This window comes from Mus caroli, chromosome 4, assembly GCF_900094665.2.
Source record: "Mus caroli chromosome 4, CAROLI_EIJ_v1.1, whole genome shotgun sequence".
Taxonomy (NCBI): domain Eukaryota; kingdom Metazoa; phylum Chordata; class Mammalia; order Rodentia; family Muridae; genus Mus; species Mus caroli.
The window spans coordinates 110,661,950-110,684,706 of NC_034573.1; the positions used below are offsets into that span (position 1 = coordinate 110,661,950).

The 22,757-nt window shown below is 52.5% G+C and overlaps 1 protein-coding gene across 1 annotated transcript in view; it reads left to right on the forward strand.

The window, feature by feature from the left end:
• The window catches only part of Hivep3 (human immunodeficiency virus type I enhancer binding protein 3), a 312,458-nt gene extending 290,578 nt beyond the window's left edge, over window positions 1-21,880 (forward strand). Inside the window, exons 6-9 of the mRNA XM_021160203.2 lie at window positions 9,587-9,762; window positions 14,968-15,054; window positions 18,437-19,347; window positions 20,352-21,880. Coding sequence (XP_021015862.1) covers window positions 9,587-9,762; window positions 14,968-15,054; window positions 18,437-19,347; window positions 20,352-21,122 — 1,945 coding nt within the window. The 3' untranslated portion in view covers window positions 21,123-21,880. The remainder of the gene's footprint in view (window positions 1-9,586; window positions 9,763-14,967; window positions 15,055-18,436; window positions 19,348-20,351) is intronic.
• Window positions 21,881-22,757: the final 877 nt, after the last annotated feature.

Below are 22,757 nucleotides of genomic sequence, written 5' to 3' on the forward strand. Positions count from 1 at the left end.
TGTGTGTGTGTGTGTGTGTGTGTGTGTGTGTGTGTGTGTGTGTGTGTGTGTGTGTGTGTGTGTGTGTGTGTTGGGGAGAGGGGAGAGTGAAGAAACAGCTCAAGGAAGGATAGGAGAAGAGGATATTTCTCTGAGGATGACAGGCAGAGGGGAGGATGGTCCTCTGTCCTTTCTTCCCTGATTTAACTTAGGTTGGTTCTACACTGTCCCTCCTGGGGACAGCCATTTTCTTGGGTTGGCCAAGTCTTCTTCATCCACTCATTTCTTGACAATTCCCAGAATTGTATTGCCAGTTTTCTCTCTTATTCTGTGAGTAAAATCATAGGATTGGTATGCTGATAAAAAAAAGGGGGAGGGGGGCGAGAGGGAGGGAGGAAGGGACAGGAGAGTAAAGTTCTCCCACCATGATGTTCATGTTCATCAGCACTGCACTGGGCTTGGAACCGCCTAGGATATACACTTCTGGGTGTGTTGGTGAGGGTGTCCCAGGGGTTTTTAACTAAGGAGGGAAGATCCCCCATAAACATGGGGTGGTACTAACCCATGGACCGGGAGCTCTGACTGGAAAGGGGTGGGGGCAGGGGTGGGGATACCAGTGTTCATTTCTCTCTGCTCTGACTGCACAGGCATGAGCAGCCCCTCTGTGGTGGACTGTTTCCCTTCTCTTTCCTCTTTACATTGCTTCTTGTCAGGTACTTGCTCATGGGGACAACAAAAATCACTAATATATCCCTCATCTTTAGTGAATGACAGCCAGTGGGCTGCTTCTCAAAAAAAAAAAATAATTAGCCATGCCACTTCCTTCCAAAGAACTCTTTGATGGCTGCCATGGCTTCACCTCTACCCCAGGTCTGTGTGGAGACACATTCTAACCTTCCAAGGCTCAGAGGGGTGCATGGGAGAGCACCACTGCTTATGGGCTTTGGAAGGAGCCAGAGTCCGGTGTGGACAAACCTATCAGAGGGAGGGGAAACTCAGCTTGTTCTGTAACTGTGTAAGCCACAGACAACAGGAACACATCAACTAGGGACATGTGGCTCTGGAGACAGATGGAAGGTCTGGCAAGATGGGTACCTGAATCTTCTTAGCTCTGACACCCTTACCTTTCCTGTCTTTGGGCCTCTTCAGAAACAAGAGCAGGAACTCTCGGCCTGTGGAGCTGGAGACTCATGGGGTGGTATTCTTTCTGCAAGGGTCACTTTCCCAGACTGTAATTGAAAGAGGAGGGATAAGGCTTGGACTTGGAGTGTGGGGACCTGCCAGTGAGTTGGTACTCTGCTGTTGTTAGCTCTGTGGGCCTCAGCAATGCTGGGCTCTGTGTGAGCCTGTGTTTCTCATTGTACAGTGACAATGGCCCAGAGGGTTGGATGAGCTGTGTGCTAGTCCTGATGGGGCATGTGGGGCCTCTCCTGTTGCCAATGAGCTGCCTGAGCTGTGAGAATCACAGAGCTCCATGCTAGAGACAAGGCTCGAAGGGAGCCTGCCGGAGAAGACATGTGAACCCCAGCCTCCCTGTGGAAGAGCTAATTCTCTGACGGTGCAAGAACCACACAAGCCCTTCAATAGCGTGCTCCTTCCTGACCAAGAGCCTCTGGAGGGCGCCACACCCTGAAATGAGGTAGCTTGGAAAAGGGGCTCCAAGAATGGGGTCTAGTTTGCTTGAAAACACACAACTGGGGAGTCAAAGAGATATCAAGCCTCTTGGTGATGGGATGACAGACCCCCCAAATCCTCAGAAAACTCACCTCTCCCTAGCCTCAGGATCTACCTACTGCTATGTCTTCCATGCTGTGTTCACCCAGGGCTCACAGAGAAAAGTCTTCTTGGTCATCCCTACTTACCTGCAGACTGTTGTTCTTGATCGAAAGCCCCTGAGCCCCATGGCCAACTGCCCCTCTGCCAGGTCTGGCCCCTTAGCCCCGTCTGCAGTGATAAATCTATCTTTTCATTTCGTGGCTTTGTAGATACCTTGAGGCCAAGATCAGAGTCTGGTGGCTTTTCCCCAGCCCCAGGCTCAGGCCAGGACTGTTGGCATACCACCAAACGCTAATGTAGGCGTATAGAGTAGAATCCTCTGCTGACCGGTGGGCTCTGTACCTGTGTAGAAGTCCCAGTCCACCAGGTGTGGGACTGGATGGCACATTAAACGACCCCCACCTGGCAAAGCATCAATACCTGTTGTCATTCTTCAGGATCCTGATCAGAGAGGAACCTGAGGTGTATCCAGAGCTGAGGCAAACACCCTGCTGGCCTCACAGCTCAGCCACCCCCTCCCCAAGCCCCATCATTTAAAGCTTCATCAAGGTCTGTGTTGGCAACTGAGTATTTTTAACAGACACACAGCCCAGCAGGCAGTGCCACCTGGCATCTGCTCCTCCCCGACAGACATCATTCCTTTTTTTTGAGCTTCCCTGGGGTTAACCAGTTCACGGTGGCTGCATCTCCCCAAGCATGCCGACCGCTGAGCACTGGCCCTGAACTCCACAGACAAAGGCTTCTCTCAGTTCCCGAGATACCCAGTGTGAACATTCCCAGTCCCATCTTCTCGCTCGGCGTGATTGTTGTACCCATGTTGTTGCCAGAGTTGTCAAAAGATCATAATACAGTCAGGAAGTTGAAAAGCCCTTTATACATCCAAAGTTGGAGGAGAAGCAAGAGTTTTACAGTTAAACCTGAATGGTGTGTGGAGCCATCCACAGAACAAGTACAAAGTAGGCTTTGTAGCATCTCTGCCTCAGAGGGTAACCTAGAGGTCACGGCATCCATCCCCTTCTTCAAGAGAATGGCATAGCTCAGTAGAGAGAAAAGTCATGAACTTGAAAGGTTAGATGTGCCTACAAGCACTCAACCACACGGCCTCGGGGCTCAAGTTACCTTGAGCTAACTTAGCTCTAGGTTGGGTCTCTGTCTCCTTGAGTTCTATTTGACTTATACAGTTTAATTTTGTTTGTTTTTAGGGCATAATAACACAGGCTTTAAGATCCTGACTGTGTAGGCAGGTGACCTGGGTTCAAGTTCTGAATCCATTAACTGACAATATGAACTTGGGCAGGTACTTGGTGCTCTATAACTGTACCCTCAGTGAGAACAGGATGGGTGGGGCCCATAGCTCATCCACTGTCATGTGATCTGAATGAGGTAACATGTGAGCTTTTCAAAATAGCAGTTGGCACCCAGTAAAAGCTATATGAGTTCACTGATATTTTTAGTTGTTGTTTTTTCCCCCTTCTGGATTTGTGGTTTTTCTCAGGAAACCTGCAAAATACAGCAATTTCATGCCACCTTTAGCTGGATGGCAGCATTCTCTGACCCTTCAGAGAGGCCGTGTGCCCTGCCTTCCATTTCTTATAGTCCTCCATACACACATCCCCCCATAGGTACCCCCTCTACCTCTTCAGCATTTGAGCACAGCCCACCCTCCATTTGGTCTTAGGAACAAATGTAGGCTATGTAAGAAAATACACATCCACTTGACAGCGCTTTGATGGTCTGGACAAGCTTATCTGCCTGCAGCCGTTAGGCTCACAGTCATGATTCCTCCCTACAGGGCTACCTGGCTTATGCAATGGGGAGCATGGGTTTGTGGTAGGGAACTCAATGCCTTACAGTGGCTTATGATACCTACATCTTTCTCATATGCAGAGCCTAAGATCACCTCATCCTCTCAGTCATCTCACCCCCACTGTACCCCTCTTCTGGAACCTGCAGAAGGATAGTCACCTCCTCTGGTGTAATCTGTGCCAAACACCTGTCAACTTAGCAAAAGTTTCAGGTCTTATTAACAACTCCAGAGAGTCTAGAGCTACAAATCAAGGGGTCACACACACTGACTGTCCAGACAAGAAGTTCAGTGTCATCAGCCGAATGCAGGATGGGAACTCAAATCAGTCTAAGATTTAGTATGTCATATGCCATAGCACCAAAGTCAGAGCTGGCTCCCTGTCAGACATCTCCATTCACAGCTGCCTAGGAGCTCTGAGCATGATGCCTCATTGCCACTTTGACTAAAGGACTGAAGTCCTCCTGACTAGGGCTGGCCTGCCTGAGAGGCTTTCTTTGCTTTGGAGTCTCCAGGCTCAGAGCTACAGTGGAATTCAAAAATAGTTGCGCAAGGCATGCTTGGCAGCTGTGTGTATAAACACACTAGCGCGCGCGCACGCACACACACCACCAAAACCCAGACCAAAAGACAAAGAGCTACTTCCTGTCCCCATAGGACATGGGAGCTCCAGAACTGGGGCTGCTGGGGCTGCTCTGCTGAACCCCCACTGCCTGGCTCTAAATCTCAGTCAGGGTGCCTGGTCTTAAGATTCCCTGCAGCTAATACATTCCAAATTCCTAGAGTTGTCTTTTTCTTTAATGGAAACACCAGACTAGCTGACACTCTGGCTAGTAGGGACTGCAGGGGACAGGTGGACAGCAGGGTTTTGAGAAGCTACATGGGTCCCCAGAGTCATGGGTCATCTACACCAAGCCTGCCAACACAGGGAAGCCTGTGTGTCGGGCCTCTGAGAGAAAGCATCCAGCAGTGAAGAGGTGGCCAGCTCCAAGCAAGGCTACCCTTGCCTCTCTGCTTTCTGGCCCTGACTCTCTGCAGCTGCCAACACCTGGATGTCGCATTTCAGGCTACAGTTTCAGGGAAGGCTGAGTGGACAACAGTTCTCTTCTTCCCTGTCTGCAGCACAGTAGATCCCAGGTTTGGGTTTTACTGCTGTGAACAGACACCATGACCAAAGCAACTCTTATAAGGACAACATTTCATTGGGGCTGACTTACAGATTCAGAGGTTCAGTCCGTTATCATCAAGGTCAGAACATGGTAGCCCTCAGGCAGGCATGGTGCAGGAAGAGCTGAGAGTTCAATATCTTGTTCTGAAGGCAAGCAGGAGAAGACTGGCTTCCAGGCAGCTAGAATGAGCGTCTTAAAGTCCACACTCACTGTGACACACTTCCTCCAACAAAGCCATACTTCCTGATAGTGCCACTCCCTGGGCCAAGCATATTCAAACCACCACACGAGGTCACTGGGAAACTACATTGAGCACCAAGAGTGGGCAGCAGTCTGCACGGCAGCGAGGTGCTCAGAAGATCAGCACTGGCCTGTCTTGACCATGTCAGTTAAGCTCTTTGGGCCTTGGCTTCCCTTTCTGTACAGAGGCCAAAAGGACTGGGGGTTGGACAGGAAGGTGGATAATGTTTAGTCTATAAAGTGCTTTGCATCCCCAAAGACTGAAGATGGACTGGTCCTATGGAGGGGCGACGGTTGGTAGCAAGTTCTAGTAAAATCCAGAGATGAGACTCAAGTCCTCTGGCCTCCACTCTGTGCTTACATTCATTCTCATTAGTTATGTTACATGCCTATAACAGTCAGTTAAGACTGGAAGTTTGAGGCTTGCTTGGGCTATATAGTAAGTCTACATAAGGCAGAAAACAGAAAGAGAAACTGTTGAGAAGCACCAGCCAGAGCAGGTACAGGGGGACAGGGTATCTGTGGTTTAGAGAAACAAAATTGATTGAAACAAAAGTGTGCCATGTTGAAGCTCATTACTTTGTATGCTAACTTAGAATTTAATGTAAAAAACTGGAAGGAGCTTCTCTTCTGGGCTGGAGAGATGGCTCAGTGGTTAAGAACACTGTCTGTTCTTTCGGAGGTCCTGAGTTCAATTCCCAGCAACCACATGCTGGCTCACAACCATCTGTAATGGGATCTGATGCCCTCTTCTGGCCTGCAGGCATACATGCAGGTAGAATGCTGTATACATAATAAATAAATAAATAAATAAATAAATAAATAAATAAATAAATCTTTTTTAAAAACTGGAAGGAAGGAAGGAAGGAAGGAAGGAAGGAAGGAAGGAAGGAAGGAAGGAAGGAAGGAAGGGAATGGAGTGAGGAAGGGAGGAAGGGCATGTTCATTCATGCTGTGCATATTGGAGGAGCCCTCAGCATTAGGTGAAACTTGTGTGTAAGGGCACATGGGGTGGGCAAGTCAGTGCAGAGCCTGATGCCAGCGTACTTGAACAAAAGCCCTGGCTACTGTTCTGACCTGTGAGCATTTACTGAGCTCTTGATGGGCACCAGGTACCATGTTAGACTCTGGGGAGGCTCCAGTGAGCATGGTTGACTGGTAGGAGGAGCCTGACTTAAACAAGGTGGGTGCTGGCCTCAGGACTAGCCCACACTGACAGAAAGGTGTTCCACAAAGCTACAGTCTCAGCCTTCAAAGAGTTGAAGCAAGTCATAGGGTTGAACCCTGTGTTCAACTGGAGCTGTCTCTTCAAAATCCCTGAGCCTTCAACGTCATCTTCCGGCCCTCCGTGACCTGTGACTCTGCTGCCCTGCCCCTTTCTAAGCCATCTCTGCTGGGCTTTCAAAGCTCAGCCCTGTCTTTGGTCCTTGATGCTCTGCCCTTGCTGTGTGTGGCAGGTCAAACGGGCAATTTTTTTCCCTTCGCACCTCTCCCCTGGATCTGCCACAGCATCCCTGAGCAGCCTTCCATTCTCTTGCCCAGCCACCCTACTCTTCACAAACCTATAAAATTCTGCATCCATAGGTCCCCGCTATGTGCTAGATGTTTCTGCGTATCTTTCTTATCTTTGTCTTACACACAGTTGTTAAAATGAGTACCCTCGTTGCCTCATTCCCAGCCTGTGAATGGTCTCGAGAACAAGGCCAGTGGAAACTTAAGATGTCTGTTTCTCCCTCATCCTGACCCTTCCTCTATACAGACAGCTGCCAAGGATGTAGAGGTACTCTCAGAATACTTCGTGTTTCCTGCCCCAGTCTTCCCCAATCTAAACCGTTCCCAAGAGGCAAGTGGATAGTTGCCTCTTGTTGAGATTTTGTTTATCTGCAATGTAATCTTCCATCAGGTCTGGAGTCTTTAAACTGCCCAGTGACCGATCGTGTGGCCCACATGACCTGTGTGGTCTCCTTTCTTCTCCTTGCCAACTTCCCATACCTTTTAGCACACCTCTTCCTTTGTCCTTGCTGAAAATCCTCCTTCTGCTTGCCACCCTCCCGATCCTGCCTAGCCACGTGCTGGCCAGTAGATGGCGCCCAGCTTCTATAGTACATGACCAGGTGGCATAGGATGACAACCTCTCTGCAAAAACCCTCTCTGCCCTTACTGTGATGTGGAGGAAGAAGTGAGATCAGCGAGATGGACTGCCTTAGACCCACTTCCGGTTGCCATGGTAAAGTCCATGTAGGTGGAGGCCAGAACAGCTGAGGGGCTGTGTGAGGAGCAGCAATGTGGCACGGAAGAGTGGTCAGGGAGTGAGTCTCATGGACCCACCAAACAGAACCTCCCGCAGCCAACTGGAGGTTTGTGGCAGGTGACAGAGAGCCTATAGCATAAACCATCCTTATTACTGGGAAAGAGTGCCGGCCTCAACTTGCTTCCCTTGAAGACTGCACTCCAGGGGCACAAGGAAAACATGAGGATGAAGGCGAACTTCTTCCTGTGTTTGTACATAGGGTATTCTGGGAGTGCACCCCCCATTGCGTGCAGGTCTTTCTTTTGAACACAAGATGTAGATTAGATAGATAGGTAGATAGATAGATAGATAGATAGATAGATAGATAGATAGGCAGGCAGGCTTAGAGTGTAACTGTAGGGTGAGAGTGTGATAGTGGAGGTGTGTGCTTGAAGAATGTGATTGTGGGTATGAGAGTGTGAGGCTGACAGGGTGGGCAGTGTGTGACTGTTGGTGTGAGGGTGTGACTGAGGGCAAGGAGTGTGCGACTGTGTGTGAATGTGAGGATGGCTATGGGTGTTTGGGGTGTATGGTTGTTGGTGTGAGGGTGTGAATTGTGATCTGTGGTGAGAGGTGTTTGATGCTGACTGTAACGCATGAAGGTGACTATGGATATTTGGGGTGTAGGGTTGGCAGATGTTAGGGTGACTATGGGTATTGGGGTGTGAGGTTGGCAGATATTAGGGTAACTATGGGTGTTGGGGTGTGAGGTTGGCATATATTAGGGTGACTATGGGTGTTGGGGTGTGGGTTTGCAGATGTCAGGGTGACTATGGGTGTTGGGGTGTGAGGTTGGCAGATATTAGGGTGACTATGGGTGTTGGGGTGTGGTTTGCAGATGTCAGGGTGACTGTGGGTGTTGGGGTGTGTACGACTGTGGGCACGAGGGGTGTATGATTGCTTGTGTGAGTTGTGAGTGTATAGGTCTGGGTGTGTGAGGAGTGTGTACTTGTGGGTGTGTAGGCATGAGGTATGAGATAAACCCCCTACTGTGACCTGTAGCTCCTATCTGAGAGCCCCTCTTCGAGCCCATCCTGGTCACACCTCTCAGTCTGAGCAGTCTCAGTGCTGTCATCTCTCTGCCATCCACCCACCTGGCCCTCCAGTGAGCATGGATGACAAGCAGTTCTTGCTGAGGCATTGGGGAGACACATCCCCATCTGTCTTGTAGTGGTCGATGGCTTCTAAGGTAGAAAGCTACCAGAACTGTTTCTCCTGCTGTTCTTCACGCCTCCAGTATGGGATACGGAAGAGAGCTCTGTGCTCCTGGTGCGTTCGGTACCCAGGAAGGCAATGGTGGCCCCTGTTCCTCCCTCTTACACGTGTCCGTGTGGCTTCCTGGTCGGCCACCTTCTTTTGTTGACCCTTGGGGGAGATGACTACATCAAGACTTTGTGGACCCACCAGCCGTTAAATAATGACACAGAGACTGATTTATTTGTATTATAGCTTAGGCCTTTAGCTTGGACTACCTCACAGCTAGTTCATCTAACTTAATCCTATAATCCTAGCCCACCCCACCCTAGTTCTTTGCCTCACCCTCAGTCCCGGTACACTACCGACCCCCTCCATGTCTGATGCTAAATCCCCACTACTCATTTCATCTCCCAGACACCCTTTCTCGGTGTGAAAGTTCTGCCTAGCTATTGGCCACCTGATCTTTATTAAGCCAATCAACAGGTGAGGGAGGGAGAGTGTTTGCAGAATTCTGAGGCAGGTGGATGATCCGTAAGAATAACAGTACCCAAATCCAGCCAGTACTCACCTCCGAGGGCACAGCAACCAACAACTGAATATACAGAGACATCCTTCACACAGTGCACCCCAACAGACAACATGGCGTGGGAAGGTGCGGGTTCTGGTCCAGCCCTTTCTGACTGGGTGCTCTTCGGTGAGTGTCTCACCCTCTCTGAACCTGTTTAGCTCTTCCTTGTGAGGCGATGGTGACTTACTTCAGGTGAAGGGCTTGATGAATGGCAGCGGCTATCACTTTGTAAGTTTTTCTCTCTCTCTCTCTCGGTGGCTCTGGTGGCCTCCAGTGGCTATTCTCTGTGGCAGAGCCATGGCAGCAGCTGGCTGTGGGAAGGCAGCCAGCAGCCAGCGGGGAATTTGCCACTTTAGACGCCATCCCTCCTATCTGACACTGGGCTGCAGGAGTCCTTGGCGGCTCCTCAGGGCAACTGAGTCCCTTTCAGCTCTGTAGCTATAGCACATCGCTTCCTCCAGTGTCCACACCTGGCTGGATCCAGCCAGTTTTCTGAGGTGGGGCTCGGCCTGCCTCCTCGCCTTTTTTTTTTTTTTCCTTTACATGACACCTGTTGCTCACAGGTACAAATCAAACGAAGAGTATATATATGTGCGAGGCCGCGGCCGAGGGAGATATGTTTGTGAGGAATGTGGAATTCGCTGCAAGAAGCCCAGCATGCTGAAGAAACACATCCGCACCCACACTGACGTCCGGCCCTATGTGTGCAAGCACTGTCACTTTGCTTTTAAGACCAAAGGTAAGAGACAGTTAGCTGGGGCACCACCTGCCCATGGCAGGGATCCCCCCTGGGGGAGCCCCAGCACAGAGCCCTCTGCCTAAGGACTGGAGTACTCCCACATCCTGAACAACGCCCACCCACTTGGTAGCCATGGCAGAGCAGTGTGGCTCCAGACTGGTCGGTGATGCCCACAGCTGCCACAGTCACACAAACTCCTGCCCATATTCCGCAGCCTCTAAGTCCACACTTTGTGGTTCTCTGTAGACCTCATCACCCCTTCCTCTGCATGTCTTCATAGCTCTGATGACCTCTGGCATGCACACTTGTCACAGTCACTCTTGCACTAGGGGATCCATTCCACTTGGAGCCACATGACACACTTGCATGTTCACTTTTCTCTATTCCTCCTCACCACACCCAGAGTTCTCTGATCCACCCCTCGTCTCTGCAGCGTTCAGCATAGGGTCCGGCTTCAACCTACCTCCACCCCCATCCTGAGAGTCTATCACTTCAGCTTCCAGCCTTGCCCCACATCCCACAGAGTTAGGACAGGGTCTAGCAGTCATTTGTGAGAGGAAGGACTGGCTGTTGAGAGCGTGCATCTCAGAGAGCAATGGCAGGCGATGGTGGCCTGGGCCTGCTATAGTCTTGAGGCCCTGGTGGGATGGACAAGCAAGGTTCTTGAATGGGGCACTTCCCTTGTTGGGGGGGGGGGGTCCTATAGCTTGCTTGCAGAGAAAGATGGTGGACCTTGCAAGGGAGCTGGGGGTGAGCACCCCAGTGGGTTTTGCCTCTCACACTTTGCCTGTGTTTGGATGTGAGGATCCTGGCTTCTCTTCTGAGTGAACTAGAGGAGGAGTCACAGGGTGCTGCAGAGACAGAACTCAAGGCAGATGTTGGCTTTCCTCTTGTCTTTCCTTCTGAATCACAGGGGGCAGGGCAACAGCTAAGGACAGGGGGGAGCCGAACCCTCAAGGCTCCTGTTGCCTTCTGCTCTCGCCACACTGGGTCAGGAGTGGCTTGTCACTTTTCCAGGCCCAGTGGCCTCTTCCAGCATGCCCCACTACTCATTTCTTCCTGGTAGCAGACCCTGCTCTCCTCTGTCTTCTCGTCGTCATCTTCAAGCTGAGCACAGAGTTTCCCACCATGATCTGGAACTGGATGGAGACACCCACCCTTCCACTTCCTTTTCCTGGTCCTCTTCCTTAGCATCTCAGAAGCAGGGTCTCAAAGGGTGCTGAGAAGGCAGTTAGGTAGGATCCTGACCCAAAGCAGCCCAGCTTAGTGCACATGGGTCCTCTGCCCCACGCCCCCATCTCCAGTCTCTTCTTTTCTGGGCTTTTGTGGAAGAGAGTTGGGAATCACTGACTGATAATGCAAACAAGAAAGCCCTTAATTCTGAAAGTGGAGAACTTCTCGATTGGGCCAGAAGAGATCCCCAAAGCCCATCATCCTCTGTCCCAAGGACACAGTGCCCTCATCTTCCTCCCTCCACTGGCTGAGGCAACCTCTGGATGACCACAGTGCTCTTCCAGGTATACTGAGCGATAGCATCATTCTGCCCTCAGCATGAAGAGCCCTGAGGAAGCCTCCCCTCTGAGCTACCATAGTGCACATGCACCTGGCCCCAGTCCCCTGAGAAACTCCCACTTAACACCTTGGCCTCACTCATTGTGGAAGGTCTGTTTGAGGTGGCAGTTTATCCCCTGGGAACTTTCCCTGGATCTCTCTGTCTCTGAGCCACCCCAGAGATCCAGACAGTCCTAAGAGTACATCCTGGGGACTGTGGCCTTCACATTTCCAGAGGTACAGGGAGTGCCTTCAGGAGGCTGGGTTTTGTTCTTGGCCAATGACCAGGAGCAAGCTAAGGTCTTCCTCCCTGGGCCTCTGAGCCATCTGAGCACATGGAAGTAAGTCTGAAACATGGACTCTCATACTTCCGGCCCAGCACTGAGTGGGCAGAGTTGATAACAGAGGAGAACAGAGAGATTCCCCTTGGGCATAGAGCGGGGCGGGAGGCCAGAGTACCCGGCTTTCCTTAGAGCCACATCTCTGAAGCCCTGTCATCCGTCAGTCGTGAGCACCTCCTCCTCCCCTCTCAGGACCTGTCTGTCTGCCTCCTAGCCGGGTCTTGCCCTTGAGTTGTGGTTCCAGCCGGGATGTATGGGTACTGGCAGACCTCAATCCCATGTCTGCACCATCTCCCAATGCCTGTGCCAGGAGACTCTTCTTGTCTGTCTCTGTCTGCCTGTTTGTGTCTTGTCTTTGTGTCTGTCACACACTCAGGTGGCAGTTTGGTCTCTGGGAACTCTTTGAAGAGGGTCTCATGTGTGAGGCAGGAGGAGGTAGCATGCTAGCCCTAGGAGAGTCCCTTCCTCTTTTTAGATTCTTCCTAGAGGCCAGAGGGGTGGCTGAGCTATGGACAAGCCCTTACACTGATCTCCTAGGAGACAGAAGTGGTAGCTGTGGGCAGGCCCTTGTTCAGCCCAGGAGACAAGGTGATTGTCTGGTGCTCTTGCTAGAGCCAGCTCCCCTTCCAAACACTTGCTCTTCCAGCTGTCCACCCAACCTCTGCTTCCAGATGCCAGGCTGGTTTGTCCCTGGGGGCTGGGTTGACTGAGAAAAACCTTGGCTGGGCAAGCCTCCTCCCTGTAGCTTCTACAGGATGTTGATAGGGGCAGGACAGGCCGTTGGGGGTTGGGCTCCCTCCTGCCTCTTCAGAGAGCCCCTGAGGTTCCTACTCAAGGGTGAGAGCATCCTATGATCACTAGCCCCTTCCCTGTCCAGTACACTGCCTGGCAGAGTCAGAGCCAGAGACGTAGCTCACTGGTAGAGTGATGGCCTACCATTCACAGGCACAATATTAAATAAAAGAGATTGTCACTGGGGGTGAGGTCTGCTCTGGGCCAGCTGTAGTTCACTCCCACGTGCTTTGCCTTGTGACCTTCGCAGTATTTCCACGAGGTGGGTATTTAAAGAAATAGAAAACCGGGGCCCAACAGAGTAAGGAACATTGAAAAGCTTACTCAGGGAACACAGCTAGCAGTACAGAGCCCAGACCTCCCCCTCAACCCCCTCCACCAGGCCTTCCAGCTACAAAACCACCGCAAGGCCAGCCGCATTCGAGGGTCCCAAGACCTGAGTCTAGCCAGAGCTTGACATTAGCCAACGCTGTGGTTCTGGGCCAGTTGTTTCACTGTGCTGGTTTGCAGGAGCCCTGCCAGCACCCAGGACAGCCAAGAATCTTGCCCAATAATGTCATCAGCACCCGTGCCCAGAGTTAAGTCAGAAACAGAAGGACTGAGCCTAGTGGGGTGAAGGACATGGCCTGTGGAATCTCAGCCACCACTTTTCTTCTGGAGTGCTTTTCTTGGGAGACTACAGACACTGCTCTAGCAGTGTGTCTAGCATGGTTGACTAGAAATCTAAACTCTACAGGGATAACGTATATGGCAAATGTCACCGGTGTGACTGAGGGTAGTCAGAGAAGGGACCCAAGGACGGGAACCTCAGGGCAGTTGGGATCTCTGGCCTACAGCTCTCTCGTCTCACCTGCTGCATGCGACTGACTCGGGAGCTCTCCATCCAGGTGCAGGAGGGAGGCCCAAGCTGGGCAGGGTAGAGTTGGATGATGAGTGGGAAGGGAAGGAGTTAGTCCTCTCTAGTCTTGGCCATCATATTCACCCAACCTCAGGGATCTCACTTGTGCTTCCCCAGCAGCCTCAGCTGAAAACCTGACGTTTCTGAGCAGAGATCACCCTTGGTTAGGCTATGTTCATCTGTCTGTCCATCTCTCTTCCCATTATCCCTGTCTCCTGTCCACTCATCTAACAGTGTCCCTGTTCATGACCCCCCCACCCCCGTGCACACACAGGTTTTCTTGTCCCCACCCCCGGCTCTATCTGTCTGCCCATTCTCCTTTTCCCCTCTGGACTGGCCTCCTATACATTCCCACGTGTGGACATCCATCCTCCGATCATGTAGCCGCCCATCTTCCCATCTGCTTACAGGCCAACTTCCACCAGTTCCCCCATTTATTTTTCCCTGTGGACCTTGCCTCCTCTGTCTGCCTGCCATCGGCTTCTCCTCCAGTGTCCGTCTGTCCTCATGCTTCTATCTTTCTCTCCATTCAGTCATGCATTGGTCCATCCCCTCATCCCCTGTACACTTGTTCCCAGAGACTCCATCTTTCCATTCTACCTCCTTCTATCCATCCATTCAGACTCAACAATTTAAAGCTCATGGGACAGCGTACCTGACCCCGGGAGCTTCCGACATGTTATAGGATCAGCCATGTGGAAATACAGCAGTCCTCAGAGCACAACCCAAAGAAACTTCCTGTGACGTCTGTCTGTGTTCTCTGGGGACAGGACAGGGAGCTTAGCCTCTCCTCCCAGAACCTTCTGTCCGCAGAGCTCCTCACCCTTCAGCCTGTCACACATGTGCACCATGGAGAACCTGACATCACTGTTGCTGTTGTGACATCACTGTTGCTGTTGTTGTTACCCTGGCCCCAGAAGCTATCGCTCCAGTTCCCCAGCCTATGGGGCCAGGCCTACAACTTGGGGCAGCACCTCGGGGCTTCACAGAGCCTCGGACAGCCCATTCCCATAGCACTCTAATCCTCTGTCTGCACTGTGCCCCAGAGAGGGGGCTGTCCCTAAGACCGTCCCAGCCTGCGTCCCAGAGCCTGTGGGGCTCATGTCCCTTGCTGTTCACCTCACTGCTCCTGCAAGGAACCACACCCTGCTTTCTCTGCTTAGGCCCTAAGGATTGGCCTGATTGTAGTATACTCGGTCAGAAGAACTTCTCAGCCCGCAGCTACTGTATTAGTCATGAGAATCCCATGTCACTCCAGCATTTAAGATTGCAAATCATCTTATCTGAGTGTGCCACCAGCTCCGGGGCCCAAACATAAGACAGAAGCAGAAGAAAGAAAAAAAAATGCACCTGAGTGGTCTTTCAACTTCTCTGTGTTTTAACCAGCATCTCTGGTTCTCACTGTACCCTGCCCCCCCACCCAGCTGCATGCCCTCCCCGCCCCAGCTCCTGTGTTTGACCTTCTGTAGCAGTTACGGTTGTATAGTCTGGCTGGACTCTGGAGCACAGGAGGCCTTGGCCCCTGCCCAGCCCTCGGCACTTGTCTAAGGAGCTGTGGCCTGGCAGCTGTGTGTTGCCCTCCCCCTAGCACCAGGCCATGAGTCTGTTCTCATTTCTTCCCAGGGAATCTGACTAAACACATGAAGTCGAAAGCCCACAGCAAAAAGTGCCAAGAGACGGGGGTGCTGGAGGAGCTGGAAGCCGAAGAAGGTACCAACCTCCTCTCTCCCTAACTCCCTCTCCACTTCGCATCCCTCCCCCTTACCCCTGACCTTCCCCCTTTCCAGACACCCTCATTTCTACTACTGTTCCCCTTCCTCTCCCTCCCTCCCGCCATCTTTCCCTTCTATGTCCTCCCTTCTAGTTTGCTGAACAACTGGGAAAGCAGCAAATGTTAAATTCATAAAATGCTCCCCAGTGCCACAGAGCCAGTCACTGTGCAGTTCAGTATAACCTAGTGTTCCAGCGGAAAGCCAGCACCAACAGGAGCTCAGGCAATGCTTGCTGAACATGAGCCCATGAGTAACGGCAGGCAACTTGGCGCACCCAGTGTGTGCCAGGCACATTCTAAACACGTGCCTTGAGTTGTCTTAGTGGGACCTGGATAGATCTTCAGGCACTTAGCTAGAAGTCCCTTCTGATAGGAACCTGCAACGTGGTCTGTGGGACTGTGAGTGTCACTGAGAAAGGCAAAGCTATATCGGGTAGGCCCATCCCTTCTCGGCCCTGACACATCACTACAACCTGGCTATGGTCCTCCAGCATCAGAAGCAAGCTAGAGGCAGTCTGATAGCAGACAAGGCAGGGGACACGGTTAAGGAGGGAAGCCAGAGGGGCTGTGGCAGATAGAGTGACAAACCTTAGCTGTAGATTCTCAGGAGTCAGGGTCAGGGCTTAGTGTGACAAGACGAGGAAGGGAGTGGGGTGGGGGTAGGGGGGCAGAGAAGAAAGGAGAAAGCTGTGGTTTTTATTTTCTGTTTGTGAAGCAATCTAGTAAGAGTTAGATCATGTTTCTTTTAACACTGAATAAACCAATGTTTACAACGATCCACTCAAAGCACTGTCGTCACAAACTATAATGTGAGGTCCCCATGTTGTCAAAATGCATGCCAGGCTACTATAGATGGTGTCCTGGCGAGGGCCCTGTAACATAAGCCCAGACATGGGACCATGAAGGACCATGAAAGACAGGGGGCCTTGGCTGACATCTGTCCTCTATCCTTGAGTATAATGGGAGTGATACATATGTCCTCTGCCTGTGTGCGGAGAACTCCAGCAGGGGTGTAGGGATGTGATCCAGGCTGGACACATGATCACAGTTCAGATGAGAAGTGGTCTGATTCCAGATGCTTTCAGAGACTGAGCCCATAGATGGTCCTGCTACATCATAGAGGGCAGAGGAGGGGAGGGGAAAGGGCCAGAGATGGCTCCAAGCTTTGTAACCTAAGAGACTGAAAGGATGGAGCTGTTACTTCATGCACCAAGGCAGACCCAGTGACGGGCTTAGGATCTGGGTGTCCTAAACATAGAGTTGGTAGCAGGAACTGCCCTGAAAAGCACCAAGCCAGGATGCCCCAGCTCCAGCGCACTGCTAAGGAGTGGGTTGTCAGCCACCGCCACCCTGTGGCCAGTCTTAGAAACTGCACCCAGAAGGTTCTGTCCAGTGCCTTCCACTGGATTTGAAAGCACTAAAGGCAGAAAAAGGCCCATATGTAATATCAGGAAGGGGTGGGGGGGTGCTGAGCAGGCAGAGGAACCCTTTAGATGCCTGCAGGAATCAGATGTGGAGTGCCTGAAGTAATGTGGTCTGGAGAGGGCTTCTTCCATCATCCCCGCCACACTGGAACTCATACGGGGGGCCTTCACTTTCTCCTCAGTAAAGAAGGGCTTTGGGGCCTGTCTTGATGGATGTCAGGAGATGCTGGCCCCAACTCCCACCCCAGTCAGGGCCCTGCTTCAGCCTTCATGTGCAGATGCTAACAGTGCGACCCTGGCCACCTGCCTATGGGAGGGGAGACACAGACAGAGGAGATGGTAGCAGACACAAAAGGACATAAACCAGCCATTGTCACCCAGAAAGAGGAGGGCAGGGTGGGGATTCGTGGCTGCATCTGCTTCTCAAAGCATAATGCCATTTTACTGTAGTGTAATAACGTGAGGACTGTGAACCTTAGTTCTGACTAGGCCAGGAGATAGCTGGATGATTGTGGGGCATGCCGTGGCCTTCTCTACGCTTGGGTTTCACTATGTGAGTGAGGGCCAGGGCTGAGTAAAACCTGAGGCCTGCAGTCAGGGCTCCTGCCAAAGTCCTAGGTCAGCAGAATGAGCTGATGCAGGGCTTTGCCCCTCCCTCCATCCCCTGTCTGTTATGTCTTCTCCCATCCCATCACCCATTCCCCTCAAGGCCTCATCTCTTCGCTCCCATCTGCCCAAACCCTGCCCTTGGAACCTCCTTCTGCCTGACAACTCCTTTTCTACACAGTTTTCTCTCTCTTTCCTAATGAATGCTCACTTTGGTACCTGACCACGGAGGTATTAACATCATCGTTTCTGGCCCTCCTGGGCATGGTGGAGAGCCAGGGCTCTGGGACTATCTTCCCTGACTAGGAGAAAATAGAATATTGGTGCCCGGGCAAACGATAGGGATAGTGGACACATTAGGCCACCTGGAACCAGTTCAAACTGGTCATGTCACAGCAGTCTAGTGATGGGCCAACAGAGCACAAACTCTCCAGGTCATCCCCCAGATTGTCGACAGCTGACCATTTCAGAGATGCCTCGGTCTCCATTGCTGATGGTGGCACAGCCTCAAGCCAGCTGATGGAAACCTCCACTTCATAAGGAGCCAGACCTGGAAGCTGATGTTCAGAGTGCTCCACAGGGCAGGAATGGCAGGGGTCAGGCCTGCCCTGCAGACTGAGGCCAGCCTAGCCCAGCTACTCACAGAAGCTAAACTCTGCCATCTGCCCAGAGCCGCTGTGTAGGCCAGCCTGGTCATGTTAGCATCTGGTTTGCATTTTAACTGACCGTGGCTGTCTGCTGGACCAGCCAGCATGCCCTGTCCCAGAGTGATAGATGCCATCAGTAATGGGGTCATAGTGGCTGTAATTATCTGGGCCCTTGCTGTGTACCAGGCCTCTCAGAAAAGACCGTACAGTGAGACATCCACTTATCAAAAGGAGAGACTGAGGCACAGCATTATAGCTGGCTCGTGGTGAAACCCACACCGAGAAACCAGAAAGCAGATGGTCTTGTTTGCCCCAGTGAAGACCTAGGCCTTACTTGGGAAAGTTACCTGATCCCCCTTGCCTCGGTTTCCTTATCCACAGCATGAGCGTAAGAATAGAACCCCCAGCTCCCCGGTGATGCCAGGATTCTTTGAGGGCTACATGAATTCACGTACCTAAGCCCGCAGAGCTGAACTTGCGCGTCGAGGCATGAGGTCATTGTGCCCTATTATTTACAGAGTGTTCTTCCGTCTGCTATGTCACTTGGTCGCCTGCCACGTGGCACTGTGCCTAGCTGGCAGGCAGTGAAACCGGGCTTAGCCTGAAGTGGCTGTAATCTTGAGTCCCCTGTGCTCTCCCCTCAGGAACCAGTGATGACCTGCTCCAGGACTCAGAGGGGCAAGAGGGTGCCGAGGCTGTGGAGGAGCACCAGTTCTCAGACCTGGAGGACTCTGACTCAGACTCAGACCTGGATGAAGATGAGGAGGAGGAAGAGGAGGAGGAAGAAGAGAGCCAGGATGAGCTGTCCGGGCCATCCTCGGAGGCAGCTCCGCCCTGCCTGCCCCCCACACTACAGGAGGACTCCTCACCCGTTCAGGGCCCTCGGGCTCCAGATAGCACTTCTGACAAGGTCCCACAAGGCAGCTCCGTCTCAGAAGCCACGCATTTGACAGCCAGCAGTTGTTCCACACCTAGCCGGGGTACCCAAGGCCTTCCCAGGCTGGGACTGGCCCCACTGGAGAAGGACATGAGCTCAGCCCCGAGTCCCAAGGCCACGTCCCCTAGGAGGCCGTGGTCCCCAAGCAAAGAAGCAGGCAGCCGCCCCTCACTCACTCGCAAACATTCGCTCACCAAAAATGACTCGTCTCCCCAGCAATGTTCACCGGCCCGAGAAGCTCAGGCCTCAGTCACGAGCACACCTGGTCCCCAGATGGGCCCAGGAAGGGACCTGGGCCCTCACCTTTGTGGGTCTCCAAGACCGGAGCTGTCCCGTCTCACTCCCTACCCCATAGGAAGAGAAGCGCCCGCTGGACTCGAGCGTGCCACAGACACAGGCACCCCCAGATATTCACCCACCAGGAGATGGTCTCTGGGTCAGGCCGAGTCACCGCCACAGACAGTGCTGCCAGGGAAATGGGCCCTGGCTGAGCCCTGCAGCCCCTCAGCGGACAAGAGTGGCCTGGGCTTGGGGCCGGTTCCACGGGCCCTCCTCCAGCCCGTGCCTCTACCTCACACACTTCTCAGCAGAAGCCCTGAAACGTGCACCTCTGCATGGGTGAGTCCCTGCTATGGCCCTCCCAGGGGTCAAAAGCTGCCCATTCACACCCTCTGCGCCTCACCCCAGAGCCAGGCTAGTATTCCTGGGCATGTGGCAAGCATTTCTTAGGTCCCTGCTGTGTCAGCCAGTTCATTGCACTTTGAGGCACCCTCAGAAGCCCCAGACATGGCTCTGGTGTTCCCAGACTCTGGATTCAAGCCCTAGTGGGCAGTGTAGCCTTGAATATGGACATAACACTTGGGTAATTCTTCGGCCATCACTTCCCTGTCCATGTATGTCCTTGGAGCAGTTGACAGCTTTACCAAAATCATCTGTCCCCATCTCCTCCATTAGCACCACAGTCCATACCATCCCTGTGGAACTATGACAGCCTTGCCTCTGTCACCACCATGCCCCACCACACCCCGCTACTGCCCATCACCCTTCCTTGACACTGCTCTATCATCTACACTGTCCCCATCCAGGTGCCTTGCAGTATTTGTACCACTACCTCACTGCCCCTCCCCCTACCCCCAAGGCTGACACTGTCCACTGCTGGCACTGTCCCTGTTGACATTTCTTACACCGTGCTGTCATGACCGCACAGCATCTCTCCTGGAGGAACACTAACTGAAGCATCTCTCTTGCCTCATTGAACTTCCTGTAGAGAAAGGTTGAGACCTTTGGGTGGGAATCCATATGCAAGGGTAAGTTAGGCCAAAACCATTTTAAGAAGGGGAGAGGCAGAAGAGCCAAGGTAGACCAGGGTGAGCACAGAGCTCCTCCCCCCCCCCCCCCCCCACACACACACACACACAAGAGCTGCCTCCTACAGATGTGGGCACCATGTACCTCTAAGGTGCCCAATTGGAAGCTCGCTGAGAACTGCAGTAGGACTCCTGATTCTGGCCATACGCACCAGCCTTACTGCAATCTCAGGCCTCCCCGCCCTCTATACCATTAGCCCTCAGTTCTGCAGGCATGTAACCCTTGCCTTCTCCCGTCTTGTTTTCTGACTCCAGCGGAAGACTGAGTCCCGAAGGCCATCAGCTGGCCCTGCTCCTCTCTTCCCCCGACCGTTCTCTGCCCCTCATGACTTCCATGGCCACCTCCCTAGCCGAAGTGAGGAGAACCTCTTCAGCCACCTGCCTCTGCATTCCCAGCTCCTGAGCCGCATCCCCTGCCCCCTCATTCCCATCGGTGGGATCCAGATGGTACAGGCCCGGCCAGGAGCCCAGCCCACCGTGCTTCCTGGACCCTGTGCGGCCTGGGTCAGTGGCTTCTCAGGGGGCGGCAGTGACCTAACCGGGGCCCGAGAGGCCCAGGAGCGCAGCCGCTGGAGTCCCACAGAGAGCCCTTCAGCATCGGTGTCCCCTGTGGCCAAGGTCTCCAAGTTTACACTCTTGTCAGAGCTGGAAGAGGAAAGGACCGGCAGAGGCCCAGGAAGACCTCCTGACTGGGAACCTCACAGGGCTGAAGCCCCTCCAGAACCCATGGGCACACACAGCCCCTGCTCCCCACAGCTGCCCCAAGGCCACCAGGTAGCACCATCCTGGAGGGGCCTCTTGGGGTCACCACACACACTGGCCAACCTAAAGGCCTCAAGCTTCCCACCACTGGACCGCAGCAGCTCCATGGACTGCCTGGCAGAGACCTCCACTTACTCTCCACCCCGGAGCAGGAACCTCTCTGGAGAACCCAGGACCCGACAAGGCTCCCCTGAGCTCTTAGGTAGAGGGGAGCTCAGGACACCTCTATTCCTGCCCAAGGATAGTGGCCCCCCAAGCATCTAGCCTCTACAGCTACTTCAGCGCCTGGCCTCCAGTGTCGGCAGCAGACATTACCAGCCAACCGCCTGGAGTCATCTTGCTCCCTTGGGCATCCTCTCCCATCTGTCCATCTGTCCATGCAGCTTCTGCTCAGCCCCATCTGTTCTATTTTTCCACATATGCAGTTACCTGTGCCTTTTTCTAGACCTTTTGTTGCTTGAAAAAAAAAAAAAAGAAACAAAACAAATCACACACATCCATAAACAAAACAAAACAACGCATCCCTGAGGAGCTGAAGGCTGTGAGTGTGCTCTGGAGACAAGGCTGGAGGAGGGAATCTCACCTCCACCACCACCATGTGCCACATGGGCAGCTGTCCCCACCTCAAGGTCCAGGAGAGGGTCTGTGGCACTGAGAGAGAAGAAGAAAAGGGGAGAAAAACTATAATTGAATTCAAAGGCAAGCATCCTACAGTCAGATGCCCAACATCCCCGCGTGAAATACGCACAGCTCGTAGCCACCCTTCTCTGCCATCAGAGGGACACAAATACAGGCAGGAACCAATCCACCACTCCCCACCCTACCCGACCAAGGACATTATCTTTTATCCTATTTTTTTCAAGAGTAGGAACCAAAAATAAAAACTACTTTCTAGCATCTCAGCAGCACAGACTAGCAGCAGAGAAGAGAAGAATCCTGTAGTATGAACTGTGGCTCTCACTTCTCCCTTCCACACCCCACCCCCCAGGCTAATAAAGGAGCCCGGGTTGCCCATCTCCTTTCTCCTATATACTGTAGGTCTCTGCCTCCCAGGCCTGGCCATAGGCTGGCTCCTTTATGATTAGAAATACCTGCAGGATGAAGGGACCAAGGCCAGACTAGGGATGGTCCTAGTCTGGGCCTGTTTTGAGCCTGGGGTTTGGATTCTGTTTCACCTCTGTCCCTGAGGAACAACAGGTCACATTTCCTTCATGGCTGGATTAACGTATGTGTGTGTGTATATATATACACAGAGAGAAACCAAAGATGGTGTTTGGTACTTTCTCCAGCCTCCTCATATTCTCCTCTGTTAACTTAGGGGATTTGTAAATTGTTCCAAATCCTTTGAATTTTTCTCCAGCTCCCAAGGCAAAAACTCTGCTTACAAATATATATATATGACCAAAAATTTAAATCCCAAGTTGAAATATGGAACTTGACCTGTTGCATGCTTTAAAAAAAAAAAAAAGTAAAGCAAGCCCCCTGCTGCACAGGTTCTATGGCTACCATTTCTAAGACCTTCCAGAAATAATTTTCTTTACCTTCACCAAGGAAGAGAGAGAGAAATGGACCATCATGAGGAGACCCCTCCTACAGCCTTGTCCCCAAATCACAAAGCCTGTTCCAGCCATGCTAGATTCTGCTGTCAGTCTACAAAGCAAGGGCCTGTCTCTGGGCATCAGGCTGGGTGTGTGGCTGAGGGCTCACAGGAGGCTGCGATGCAAGGCTAGGGGCTGCCTGTACTAGGCCACCCCTGTCCCTCTCTCCAGCCTATGTCATTCTGGTCCTTGCTGAATGGGCAGATCAGCCACAGGCCCAATGTCCACCCCAGTTACCTAGTTTCTCCTCTGCCTGACTCAATGCTTAAGATGTAAGCGTCGGTAGGACTGGGGCCTCCTG